At 46.3% G+C, this 14,633-nt stretch overlaps 1 protein-coding gene across 1 annotated transcript; it reads left to right on the top strand.

The window, feature by feature from the left end:
• Positions 1 to 354: 354 nt before the first annotated feature.
• On the top strand, positions 355 to 13,893 carry entpd2.L (ectonucleoside triphosphate diphosphohydrolase 2 L homeolog). The gene is made up of 9 exons (XM_018229425.2): positions 355 to 520; positions 7,513 to 7,630; positions 7,746 to 7,896; positions 9,120 to 9,279; positions 10,144 to 10,371; positions 11,583 to 11,852; positions 12,114 to 12,233; positions 12,332 to 12,466; positions 12,743 to 13,893. Exons 1-9 carry the CDS (start codon positions 404 to 406, stop codon positions 12,944 to 12,946), a joined length of 1,503 nt encoding a protein of 500 aa, XP_018084914.1. The 5' UTR covers positions 355 to 403; the 3' UTR covers positions 12,947 to 13,893.
• Positions 13,894 to 14,633: the final 740 nt, after the last annotated feature.

The raw sequence follows: 14,633 nt of genomic DNA, 5'->3' as shown, positions 1-14,633 counted from the left end.
AGATACAGTAAAGTTATACATTATCAGATCTGCTTGTTTGGTGAGATTTTTTTACTTATACCTTGAGGGCCACACTATCATAAGTGCAGCACTGCAGGCTGTCGGATTGAGGATGGCTTCAATGCACAGGTGCAGACTCAGTCCTTAATCCAACGGGAATATCTGTTTGGCATTACGTCTTCATGATATCATTAGTGTCTGCAATGTTACACTGACACTTCCCCTTTAAATCGAGTTACAACGTTGCTATGAAAAGTGGATGACAATGCTATGCACCAGCCCTGTGCACCTTCCAGCCAATGACAAGTCAGATAAGGCCCCATGTCCCCGCCCCTTCAGTGCTACTTGTAAGAAGAGCCAGGCTGGAGCCCTTGCAGCCCTTAGAGGCACTCAAGAGCCCAACATGGCCAACAAGTTCCTAGCCGTGTTCTTGCCCATCCTCATCTGCCTGCTGGGGCTCATTGGGATCCTGCTGGTGTCCCTTCCAGCCAGAGATGTGGGGGAGAAAACAAAGTTCAAGGTAAGTGAATGGGGACAGGTAGCACATTGCTGGACTCACGCCTCCCTGGAACTTTTTCTCTTGTCTGTTCAATGGAAAGTATCTTGGCCGCTCGCTGACAATCACTCTAGTGACCATTTGCAGTTTCTTTCAGTTAAACCAAGTGCTTTCTGCCTTCTCCTCTCAGTCCTTTAATGGTTAAATGTTGATCTCTGCAGCGCTTAAGCTACAGAGAGGCTCGGACTGCAAGCAAAGGGTTAATGTAGCCACAGTATAAAATGTGCATGAAAAGTTCCATCCCTCTTGTTCCACCGGAGGTGCAGGTGGTTAAAAGGGATTTTACTGCATAAAAGGCAATAATACAGTCATAAAGAAACATTTCCATCTGGAGTGGGCAGTATTAACCCCTGAATTCCAGGCAGCGGCAGCGCCCAAAACTGCAATAGGATAATAGCACAGCAGCACCTGTAGTAGCAGTAGGATAATAGCACAGCATAACCTATAGTTGCAGTGGGATAAGAGCACAGCAGACCCTATAGTAGCAGTAGGATAATAGCACAGCAGCACCTGTAGTGGCAGTGGGATAAGAGCACAGCAGACCCTATAGTAGCAGTAGGATAATAGCACAGCAGAACCTATAGTAGCAGTGGGATAAGAGCACAGCAGACCCTATAGTAGCAGTGGGATAAGAGCACAGCAGACCCTATAGTAGCAGTGGGATAAGAGCACAGCAGAACCTATAGTAGCAGTGGGATAAGAGCACAGCAGACCCTAAAGTAGCAGTGGGTTAAGAGCACAGCAGACCCTATAGTAGCAGTGGGATAAGAGCACAGCAGACCCTATAGTAGCAGTAGGATAATAGCACAGCAGAACCTATAGTAGCAGTGGGATAAGAGCACAGCAGACCCTATAGTAGCAGTGGGATAAGAGCACAGCAGAACCTATTGTAGCATTGGGATAAGAGCACAGCAGACCCTATAGTAGCAGTAGGATAATAGCACAGCAGAACCTATAGTAGCAGTGGGATAAGAGCACAGCAGACCCTATAGTAGCAGTGGGATAAGAGCACAGCAGAACCTATAGTAGCAGTGGGATAAGAGCACAGCAGACCCTATAGTAGCAGTAGGATAATAGCACAGCAGACCCTATAGTAGCAGTGGGATAAGAGCACAGCAGACCCTATAGTAGCAGTGGGATAAGAGCACAGCAGAACCTATAGTAGCAGTGGGATAAGAGCACAGCAGACCCTATAGTAGCAGTGGGTTAAGAGCACAGCAGACCCTATAGTAGCAGCAGTGGGATAATAGCACAGCAGACCCTATAGTAGCAGTAGGATAATAGCACAGCATAACCTATAGTTGCAGTGGGATAAGAGCACAGCAGACCCTATAGTAGCAGTGGGATAAGAGCACAGCAGACCCTGTAGTAGCAGTAGGATAATAGCACAGCAGACCCTATAGTTGCAGTGGGATAACAGCACAGCAACCCCTATAGTAGCAGTGGGATAATAGCATAGCAGACCCTATAGTAGAAGTGGGATAAGAGCACAGCAACCCCTATAGTAGCAGTAGGATAATAGCACAGCAGACCCTATAGTAGCAGTAGGATAATAGCACAGCGGCCCTATAGTAGCAATAGGATAATAGCACAGCAACCCCTATAGTAGCAGTAGGATAATTGCACAGCAGACCCTATAGTAGCAGTGGGATAAGAGCACAGCAGACCCTATAGTAGCAGTAGGATAATAGCACAGCAGACCCTATATTAGCAGTAGGATAAAGCACAGCAAACCCTATAGTAGCAGTAGGATAATAGCACAGCACACCCTATAGTAGCAGTAGGATAATAGCACAGCAGACCCTATATTAGCAGTAGGATAAAGCACAGCAAACCCTATATTAGCAGTGGGATAAGAGCAGAGCAAACCCTATAGTAGCAGTAGGATAATAGCACAGCAGACCCTATAGTAGCAGTAGGATAATAGCACAGCAGACCCTGTAGTAGCAGTAGGATAATAGCACAGCAGACCCTGTAGTAGCAGTAGGATAATAGCACAGCAGCCCCTATAGTAGCAGTAGGATAATAGCACAGCAGCCCCTATAGTAGCAGTAGGATAATAGCACAGCAGACCCTATAGTAGCAGTAGGATAATAGCACAGCAGACCCTATAGTAGTCCATCAGGTTCACCCCTTCCAAGCGATGGCCAGTGCATGTACCCAACAGCTGTAGCAGAACTTCTATTCTCAGCCTCTCAGCAGCCCAGTTCAGCCAATATTGGTGCAGTGGGATTTGTTTTGGTGCCAATCACCTCTCTCTGCGCCAGATTCACTTTCTAATCAAACAGACGTGGGAAGTGCAATTATAATGTTGCCTTGGGGGTGGCACTATGTTTGTCTGGGATGGGCATCAAAGCTGTGTCGCCCGCTGTTGGGGCAAATGTAGAGGTTCTGGGGCCCAGGGCAAAACAGACTTTATGTTTGTAATAAAAGACTTTGTATACGTTGCCTCCCCTCCCTCCTTGTGTCAGTCCCAGGTCTCTCCAGGCTGCAGTGCTGTAATAAAGTCTAAGCTCTCCCTGGTCCCCCCATGAGTCTTGTGAGGTTGTAGCTCCCACGGCTCTGTCACATGATCATACGGACCCCTGGGCTCTGTCACATGATCATACGGACCTGGGGCTGCATTTATCTGTAAACCCTGCAACTTGAATAACTATTTATTCTTCATTGGGTAAGATGTTATGCAGCATCTGAGTCACTGTGGGTTTCCCCCTACGGATTTCAGGCCAATTCATACGTTACCCCACCCCACTCCAACCCCCAAAGTGAGATGATCCACTATCTGGAGGTAAATATTGTAATCAGGCACTGAGCAAAGGTGAACTGACAGTGAATATTTACTTTCCTAATTATCGACCCATAATTACCCTAGGGTACTGTCTAAGGGAATCAATATGGCACCTCCTCCTCCCATATGTATAAATACAAATATACAGAGAAGGAATGTTCTGGGCACACAATAAGCTATACCCTCATACTGTACTGTCTAAGGGAATCAATATGGCACCTCCTCCCATATGTATAAATACAAATATACAGAGAAGGAATGTTCTGGGCACACAATAAGCTATACCCTCATACTGTACTGTCTAAGGGAATTAATATGGCAGCTCCCTCCTCCCATATGTATAAATACAAATATACAGAGAAGGAATGTTCTGGGCACACAATAAGCTATACCCTCATACTGTACTGTCTAAGACAATCAATATGGCACCTCCCTCCTCCCATATGTATAAATACAAATATACAGAGAAGGAATGTTCTGGGCACACAATAAGCTATACCCTCATACTGTACTGTCTAAGGGAATCAATATGGCACCTCCTCCCATATGTATAAATACAAATATACAGAGAAGGAATGTTCTGGGCACACAATAAGCTATACCCTCATACTGTACTGTCTAAGGGAATCAATATGGCACCTCCTCCTCCCATATGTATAAATACAAATATACAGAGAAGGAATGTTCTGGGCACACAATAAGCTATACCCTCATACTGTACTGTCTAAGGGAATCAATATGGCACCTCCTCCTCCCAGATGTATAAATACAAATATACAGAGAAGGAATGTTCTGGGCACACAATAAGCTATACCCTCATACTGTACTGTCTAAGGGAATCAATATGGCACCTCCTCCTCCCATATGTATAAATACAAATATACAGAGAAGGAATGTTCTGGGCACACAATAAGCTATACCCTCATACTGTACTGTCTAAGGGAATCAATATGGCAGCTCCTCCTTCCATATGTATAAATACAAATATACAGAGAAGGAATGTTCTGGGCACACAATAAGCTATACCCTCATACTGTACTGTCTAAGGGAATCAATATGGAATCCTCCCATATGTATAAATACAAATATACAGAGAAGGAATGCTCTGGGCAGAGGGGCGGTTTCCATACAGTTGTAGTACAACATCTGTAGCCCTCGGGGAGGCTGATATTTGTACTTATGGAATGCAGTTGTGAGATTCCAGAGAATGGAACTCCTGGGTATTAGTGGATTCTATACATGGGTCTGAGCTTGAAATATGTAAATATAATGTCAGCCAGAGACTGAGCAGGGGCACCTCTGAGTATAATTACACCCAGGTCTAACAACACTCTGAGCTGTCTCTTTAAATGGACAGTTGCCTTATATTCCTGTCGTTTCAAAGGTTCAGTGGTTTTGTTTGATCTGACACAGTCAATCTTCCTTATGGTATTATTGTATATGGTGGAAGATATGGTGTTTATTGGGTGCAGGGGTTGCCATTCTTTCTTTCTCACTGACTGTGCCTGTAGTAGGCAAATGTTTAGCTACAAGTGCCCCCAGCAGTGCAGATCATCTCCCCGGAATTCTGGCATTATGTTCCCTCGGGACCTTGGAATAATACTTACCAACATCTGCCTGAATGGATCCTTCAATATAATAGTATAAATGCCGACTAGAGAAATCAACCTCCCCCAAGTTCAATGCTGAAATACTCAGTTGCTTTGTTGGTGGGAAATATGGTAGGGCCCATAGATTGTAAACTCACTGGGGCAGGGACTGATGGGAATGTGATAGGGACCTTAGATTGTAAGATCACTGGGGCAGGGACTGATGGGAATGTGATAGGGACCTTAGATTGTAAGCTCTCTGGGGCAGGGACTGATGGGAATGTGATAGGGACCTTAGATTATAAACTCACTGGGGCAGGGACTGATGGGAATGTGAAAGGGACCTTAGATTGTAAAATCACTGGGACAGGGGCTGATGGGAATGTGATAGGGACCTTAGATTGTAAACTCACTGGGACAGGGACTGATGAGAATGTGATAGGGACCATAGATTGTAAGCTCACTGGGGCAGGGACTGATGGGAATGTGATAGGGACCTTAGATTGTAAACTCACTGAGGCAGGGACTGATGGGAATGTGATAGGGACCTTAGATTGTAAACTCACTGGGGCAGGGACTGATGGGAATGTGCTAGGGACCTTAGATTGTAAGCTCACTGGGGCAGGGACTGATGGGAATGTGATAGGGACCTTAGATTGTAAGATCACTGGGGCAGGGACTGATGGGAATGTGATAGGGACCTTAGATTGTAAGCTCACTGAGGCAGGGACTGATGGGAATGTGATAGGGACCTTAGATTGTAAGCTCACTGGGGCAGGGACTGATGGGAATGTGCTAGGGACCTTAGATTGTAAACTCACTGGGGCAGGGACTGATGGGAATGTGCTAGGGACCTTAGATTGTAAGCTCACTGGGGCAGGGACTGATGGGAATGTGATAGGGACCTTAGATTGTAAGCTCACTGGGGCAGGGACTGATGGGAATGTGATAGGGACCTTAGATTGTAAGCTCACTGAGGCCGGGACTGATGGGGATGTAATATGGACCTTAGACTCTAAACTCACTGGAACAGGGATTGATGAAAATGTGATAGGGACCGTAGATTGTAAGCTCACTGGGACAGGACTCATGGGAATGTAATATGGGCCTTAGACTCTAAACTCACTGGAACGGGGATTGATGGGAATGTGATAAGGACCTTAGATTGTAAAATCACTGGGCCAGGGATTGATGAAAATGTTATAGGGACCTTAGATTGTAAACTCACCGGGACAGAGAGTGATGAAAATGTTATAGGGACCTTAGATTGTAAACTCACTGGGACAGGACTGATGGGAATGCAATATGGGCCTTATATTGTAAACTCACTGGCAGGGGGATTGATAGGGACCTTAGATTGTAAACTCACTGGGGCAGGGATTCATGAAAATGTAATAGGGACCTTAGGTTGTAAGATCACCAGGACAGAGAGTGATAGGAATGTTATAAGGACCTTAGACTGTAAGCTCACTGGGCAATGTACTGATGGAGTGTTTTGGATGTAAGATCCATTGGGGAAGGGATGGATATATAATCTGTACAACGCTGCAGAATATGTGGGCGCTATAGAAATAATGGAGATGCAGTAATTGAGCTTCTGCTGATTACACAGGGACAATCCCTTATATCTCTCACACAGGTGCGGCTGAGATTGGGTTGCTGGGAGTTGTAAGTTCTCTGATGAAGGGGATGATGGGAATGATTAAAGCTGTCACTGTAATGAGCACTCGTGGCCTACTGAGTGTAGCAAATTTGTGTTCTTTAACCTGCTGGACACAAAAGTCATTACTGTGACTCCGTAACAAGTGGAATTTCTATCCTATAAAACAGATCTTTGTCTGATGAGTATTTCTGCCTTGTGGAATGTGCCATTCTGCCCCGATGAAGGGGGGAACTGGGAGGGGGGGTGATTAAATGCGTCCCAGAAATAGCCCCTTTATCGGATTCCCTGCAGCGCACAAAAGACTTCTTAGTAAATCTGACATATTTTTTTCTTTTATTTCCAATTTCCACTCTGCCCCACTCCCAGCCTCTACTCACTGTTTATTAGTTTTAAACCATCCGGTTCTGACTCCTGAAACCATGTAGCGGAAGCCAACTGATGAACCAGCCTGGAGGAGAACGGCCTGATTTTACTTGCAGTTAAATTTACTAATAACTTTACTCGAAAGGGTGTAGTTTCCCTTTAAATACCTCCAGTCACGTCCAAATATAAAGGTTAACTTGTCCTTTAATGTGATCAACCCCAAAATACTGTGTCAGAGCAGAGGAAGTCACGTGGGTTATTTATTGTAGGGGGATTAATTGCAAGCACTGCGGTTTCCTTCAATTTTTAGTACAACAATATAAGCTGCACTCTATAGACCAGATTCCTGCTGCTGTTACCTCCAGTATCACTGAGCAAGCAATGAGCAGTCAGCTTGATTGGTTGCTATGGGTTACTAGACTTGGTACTGTCTTGATGGGTGTTGCTATAGTACCCCCTCTAGTGTCAGTTGATGTTACTGCAGTCCCATTGCATGAGGCCCCTGTACATAAATCACTGCTGGTTGTGACTCTCTCCTCCCTGTCCCTGGCAGTATGGAGTTGTATTGGACGCTGGTTCTTCGCACACGGCCCTGTTTGTTTACAAGTGGCCGGCAAATAAAGAGAACGACACGGGCATCGTGACTGAGCACAGCATGTGTGACGTGACGGGTAAGTACAGATCACCGGTGACTCAGTATAGACTTGAATAAGCAGCTTAAAGGTGCCTGCAAAGTATTCCAAGCAGCCATGCAGCACAGGAGGAATGTAACGCCTCTCCCCGCAGGTCCTGGGATCTCAAGCTACTGGCAGGACCCCCCCAAAGCTGGAAAGAGCCTGGAGGAATGTTTGAACCAAGCTGTGAGGGACGTTCCAGCTGAGAGGCACCCCATGACTCCCATCTACCTGGGGGCCACCGCCGGCATGAGACTGCTCAAGTAAGAGTAACCCCTATACCAGTGAAACTGGGGGTGTCCTTTTGCCTATACATTTAGCCATAGCAACCCTGGGGAAGTTTCCCCCCTGTGTAAGTGAATCCAATCTCCCCCAGTACTTACCCAGGTACAGAGCTCTGATTCTCTGTACTTCCTGCTCCTGGGCTGTTCTCTTTCCCATGGTCAGACAGGAACCTCCCCCTGGGTAAGTGAATCCAATCTCCCCCAGTACTTACCCAGGTACAGAGCTCTGATTCTCTGTACTTCCTGCTCCTGGGCTGCTCTCTTCCCCATGGTCAGACAGGAACCTCCCCCTGGGTTATTGAATCCACTCTCCCCCAGTACTTACCCAGGTACAGAGCTCTGATTCTCTGTACTTCCTGCTCCTGAGCTGTTCTCTTTCCCATGGTCAGACAGGAACCTCCCCCTGGGTAAGTGAATCCAATCTCCCCCAGTACTTACCCAGGTACAGAGCTCTGATTCTCTGTACTTCCTGCTCCTGGGCTGTTCTCTTTCCCATGGTCAGACAGAAACCTCCCCCTGGGTAAGTGAATCCAATCTCCCCCAGTACTTACCCAGGTACAGAGCTCTGATTCTCTGTACTTCCTGCTCCCGGGCTGTTCTCTTTCCCGTGGTCAGACACGAACCTCCCCCTGAGTTCTCTGATCCCAATCTCCCCCAGTACTTACCCAGGTACAGAGCTCTGATTCTCTGTACTTCCTGCTCCTGGGCTGTTCTCTTTCCCATGGTCAGACAGAAACCTCCCCCTGGATAAGTGAATCCAATCTCCCCCAGTACTTACCCAGGTACAGATCTCTGATTCTCTGTACTTCCTGCTCGTGGGCTGTTCTCTTTCCCATGGTCAGACAGGAACTTCCCCCTGGGTAAATGAATCCAATCTCCCCCAGTACTTACCCAGGTACAGAGTTCTGATTCTCTGTACTTCCTGTTCCTGGGCTGCTCTCTTTCCCATGGTCAGTACTGGTGAGAGATTAGGGGAGGAGCACATTACTGGGACTAACTGGTACTTAGTGGAATTAATAGGACCCTCAGACACAGATCTGTGTAGCTAAAAGGCTCAGAAGCTTGGGACAAAATGACTAGTGGGGTATAAAGTTGATTTTGTTGCCAGGCTCCAGGTTGTGTGAATCGTGTCATTAAAGGAGGGATAGTTCCCCTTGCTGGAGTCTCCACCCTTCTCTGACCCCATTTTCTCCCTCCCGCAGTTGGACCGACCCGACTTCTTCTGACAAAGTCCTGGCCGCCGTCAGCACCACCATTAAATCTTACCCCTTCGACTTCCGGGGGGCCAAAATCCTATCGGGGCAAGATGAAGGGGTATTTGGCTGGGTGACAGCGAATTACCTGCTGGAGAAGTTCATCAAGGTAAACTTCCCCTTTACTATCCCGTGGGAACCTTATTGTCCTGTGCCCAGAGCTGCTGATACAGAACAATGTCACCCCATTATATCAGTAACAATGGCAGGCTGCTTGCTTCCCCGTGCTAGGCAATACGTGCAGAACAAAGGGGCACACCCTGCAGCACAATACCCCCATATATATATATATATATACACACAGCACCTGCATATCCCTATATATATATATATAGCACTGGTATATCCCCATATATATACAGCACTGGTATATCCCCATATATATATATATATATACAGCACTGCAGCCCACCTGTGCCACATTGTACCCCCCCTTACTGTACTGGGCCTGTACCACGGGGCATTGTGGGAACCTCCCTTGGCAAAGTTCTCTCTTGTGTTTGATGAAACATAATCCCGGGCCTGGAAGCTGCTCAGAGAGACACTTTATTTACTAACCCTGTGCCCTGTTTTACTAACCCAAAGAGCAAACACTCATTTATACCAATGTCATGTACTCCCTGCTATTCAATCCACTGTCTGCCTTTCTTTTTATATTGTCTGCACAGCTGGCTCTGACTCCTGAAACAATGTAGCACAATGAGCTCTTTCACAGACACTGCAGGAGAATGGATTTCTGCTACATTGTTACAGACAGGGATAAATAAATGTTTATTATAAACTAGTTGGTCTGGTTATTGCTTGCCAGACCCAAAATCCTTTGCAGTCTGACCCAGAATCCTTTGCAGTGTCGCCCAGAATCCTTTGCAGTGTCACCCAGAATCCTTTGCAGTCTGACCCAGAATCCTTTGCAGTGTCGCCCAGAATCCTTTGCAGTAGACCCAGAATGCCTTCTTGTGTTTCCCCCTTGCAGTACAGTTGGATCGGACAGTGGTTTCAGCCCCGTAAAGGGACCCTGGGAGCCATGGATTTGGGCGGAGCTTCTACCCAGATCACATTTGAAACCGCGGATAAGATTGAGAATTCCGAGGATGAGGTGAATCTGCGGCTCTATGGGCAGTCGTACCGGGTGTATACCCACAGCTTCCTCTGCTACGGGCGCGACCAGGTGCTCATGAGAATCTATTCCAAAATCATCAAGGTAAGAGTTCCCTGTCCTTTCATTTCTCTTGCAAAACTACAACTCCCAGCACTTTACTATAGGCTTTAGCAACCTGTGGGTACTGGGAGTGTTGCCACCAAATATAAAGATTTATTACAGACCATCTGCAGCAAACCTGTCCTGCTTTATGGCAGCTGTGATTCTAGCTATCTGTATAACAGAACATTCTGTCCCAGTGGCTGCACAGATCCTATCTGATCCCCATTGTAAGCAGCAGTCCTGTCCTGCTTTATGGCAGCTGAGATTCTAGCTATCTGTATAACAGAAGATTCTGTCCCAGTGGCTGCACAGATCCTATCTGATCCCCATTGTAAGCAGCAGTCCTGTCCTGCTTTATGGCAGCTGAGATTCTAGCTATCTGTATAACAGAACATTCTGTCCCAGTGGCTGCACAGATCCTATCTGATCCCCATTGTAAGCAGCAGTCCTGTCCTGCTTTATGGCAGCTGAGATTCTAGCTATCTGTATAACAGAACATTCTGTCCCAGTGGCTGCACAGATCCTATCTGATCCCCATTGTAAGCAGCAGTCCTGTCCTGCTTTATGGCAGCTGAGATTCTAGCTATCTGTATAACAGAGCATTCTGTCCCAGTGGCTGCACAGATCCTATCTGATCCCCATTATAAGCAGCAGTCCTGTCCTGCTTTATGGCAGCTGAGATTCTAGCTATCTGTATAACAGAACATTCTGTCCCAGTGGCTGCACAGATCCTATCTGATCCCCATTGTAAGCAACAGTCCTGTCCTGCTTTATGGCAGCTGAGATTCTAGCTATCTGTATAACAGAACATTCTGTCCCAGTGGCTGCACAGATCCTATCTGATCCCCATTGTAAGCAGCAGTCCTGTCCTGCTTTCTGGCAGCTGAGATTCTAGCTATCTGTATAACAGAACATTCTGTCCCAGTGGCTGCACAGATCTTATCTGATCCCCATTGTAAGCAGCAGTCCTGTCCTGCTTTATGGCAGCTGAGATTCTAGCTATCTGTATAACAGAACATTCTGTCCCAGTGGCTGCACAGATCCTATCTGATCCCCATTATAAGCAGCAGTCCTGTCCTGCTTTATGGCAGCTGAGATTCTAGCTATCTGTAGAACAGATCCTATCTGATCCCCATTGGAAGCAGCAGTCCTGTCCTGCTTTATGGCTGAGAAATGAATTCTGACTATTTTGTGTGTGATTGTCTGTGCAGTCGCAGCAATACAAAGCAAATGTGAATAATCCGTGTTGGCCGAAGGGTTACATCGAGAATATCCCCCTGTCCAGTGTGTACGACTCTCCTTGCACAGCTGATGAGAGGCCCAGTCCGTACGATCCGGCGCAGCAGGTGACCATGACTGGCACAGGGAATGGCGCCGACTGCAGAATGCAGGTGGAATCCTTATTCCAGTTCTCCAGCTGCAGCTTCTCCTCATGCTCCTTCGACAAAGTTTTCCAGCCCAAAGTCGCCGGCAATTTCATTGTAAGTGGCAGAACTGACTCTGGCTGAGGAAGCCAATAGCCTCCTGGTATCAGAGGATGCTGGGAGTAGTAGTCCGACCACACACAGAAAGCACGATCTATAGAATTACCTTTAATCTACTCATAGCCAATTCAGATCTCTATGAAGGTACATTGTGCAGAATAGTGCATGTAAGAGAGACACGTAGTAATTGTATCATAAAGGCATTGCTTAGTCATATTCTGGCTGATGATATCAATTGTTGTATCTTATATATCTCAGGCCTTTTCGGCATTCTTCTACACTGTGGACTTCATGAGGACTGTGATGAATTTGCCGGTCAATAGCATCACCGACCTGGACACCGCGACCAACACCATCTGTAGTTCCACTTGGGACGAGGTGAGGGTTGGGTGCTGGGCGACTCCCTAATGAAACCTGTCCATGGCTGGATATTGGGTGCCTATTGATGCAATGTTTCTCGTGTCTCTCCCCCCCAGCTCGTGGCTAAGGCCCCCACCCTGCAGAAGCTGCTGAATAGTTATTGCCCCACGGCCAATTTCGTCTACGAAATCATCAGCCGAGGCTACAAATTCACTGAGGATTCCTTTCCCAACATCTCCTTCCAGAAGAAGGTTTGTCCTCTCCTTGGGTACAATGATAATATCATAGGTCCTACCTGATCCACAGAACCACACCCTTTCTCCCAGCTGTTCTAAGCCCAGCCCAATTACAGGTGAGTGGCCCTAAGCAACGCAGAAATGGGCCCCACCCTTTCACACTCACCCACTTGTTAGCCCTCCCTATCCCTAAAGCTTCATTATATGGCTTAATATATATATATATATGCATACAGGACACTGATTGGTGGAACAGCAGAGCAACTTGGTGACCCCACTTGTGTTTTGCAGGCTGGCGACACGTCCATCGGTTGGGCACTCGGTTACATGCTGAACCTCACCAACATGATCCCGGCTGAGCAGCCCTCCATCCTTAAAGGCATAGAATTCGGCTCGTGGGTGGGGGTCATCTTCCTCTTCCTCATGGTTATCCTGCTCTCCTTGGGGCTCCTCTGCACCTTCGTGCGGTTCAAGAAGGACGGAGAATCCCTTTGATTGGGACCAACGGACAAACCTACTCTTAGGCCTCCGTGGCTGTTTTTAGGAAGGTGGAGGGGATCAAGCGATATGTAACGTCTCAGGGCAAATATGTTTCTTTAGGGGGGGATTAATGACCTCAGCTTCTAAATTATTAGCCGTACTTTTACTTTTCTTTTTTCTCTAGTTTTAGGGGGGTTTGTACACAGTTCCTCTCTGTACCCAGACCTGTGTATTTTATTTTTATTGCATCTGGTATTTAGCTGCAGCTTATCTGTGGCCATGTCAATAGAAGGGAATCTTTGCCACCAGCAGGTGAACAGCGGTACTGCAAGTCCCATTCTAGAATCTGCTCTACAATATTACCTGGGAAGCATTCCACGTACACAAATGTGAAATATTCCTAGAAATCTTTACTTCAAAAGGTCCCTTACGTTTACTTTGTAGGGATTCCGGGCCCAAGCTGTAGCTTAATCAGTTAGAAGTCCAAGAGGGTGGGAGTTGCAATATCAACGGGACTTTGGCTCCAAAGAAAATACAGTTACGGGTCCTGATAATAATAGCTGGTATGACAATGTCAATGGTTACTGGCTCTTTAAGAAAAGGATAAACCTTTACACTGATTCTATAGCAGCCTCTCATTCCATACCGGTGCAGTATTGACCTGGTGCCAGTAGGTGGAGCTCTGTCACTGCCCTTGTTCTGTGCAATAGAGAAACCCTACCTGAGGCAGGTGCACTAAAGGGCGGCACAATATAAAGTGACAGTTTGGGCCATAGCCACGTCCTACAAGCCAGAAGGTGCCCATGTTGGTGCAAAAAAATCCATCCAAAAACACTCACCGAGCACTTGTTTACAAGAATGAAGGAAACCGATACATTTGCTGTGAAATCAAGTGTTTGTTTGTTTTTTTTTCATCATGGAAAAATGAAAAACGTGGCGAAAATAAATTGAATTCGGCCAGTGACAATGTCTGGTTCCCTTTCTGTGTGAGGGCACAGGGGTAGTGCATGCATTGCTCTGCCTACTCAAGGCCGACTGGTTGGGCTGGTAAAGGTATAAATGATACTGAGTTAATGAATGGGATCCCATGTCTGGTGAAGTCAATATTGGACCTGATCCATCCCAATAATATGGCCAGAGAATGTGACAGCTGCACCCCCTACAGAGGGACTTGCTTCCTTCTCTGTATATTTGTATTTATACATATGGGAGGAGGTGCCATATTGATTCCCTTAGACAGTACAGTATGAGGGTATAGCTTATTGTGTGCCCAGAACATTCCTTCTCTGTATATTTGTATTTATACATATGGGAGGAGGAGGTGCCATATTGATTCCCTTAGACAGTACAGTATGAGGGTATAGCTTATTGTGTGCCCAGAACATTCCTTCTCTGTATATTTGTATTTATACATATGGGAGGAGGAGGTGCCATATTGATTCCCTTAGACAGTACAGTATGAGGGTATAGCTTATTGTGTGCCCAGAACATTCCTTCTCTGTATATTTGTATTTATACATATGGGAGGAGGAGGTGCCATATTGATTCCCTTAGACAGTACAGTATGAGGATATAGCTTATTGTGTGCCCAGAACATTCCTTCTCTGTATATTTGTATTTATACATATGGGAGGAGGTGGTGCCATATTGATTCCCTTAGACAGTACAGTATGAGAGTATAGCTTATTGTGTGCCCAGAACA

The sequence above is a fragment of the Xenopus laevis genome, chromosome 8L (assembly GCF_017654675.1).
Source record: "Xenopus laevis strain J_2021 chromosome 8L, Xenopus_laevis_v10.1, whole genome shotgun sequence".
Lineage (NCBI taxonomy): Eukaryota > Metazoa > Chordata > Amphibia > Anura > Pipidae > Xenopus > Xenopus laevis.
Note: the sequence above shows the minus strand (reverse complement) of the source record. Positions and strands in the feature narration are given on the sequence as shown.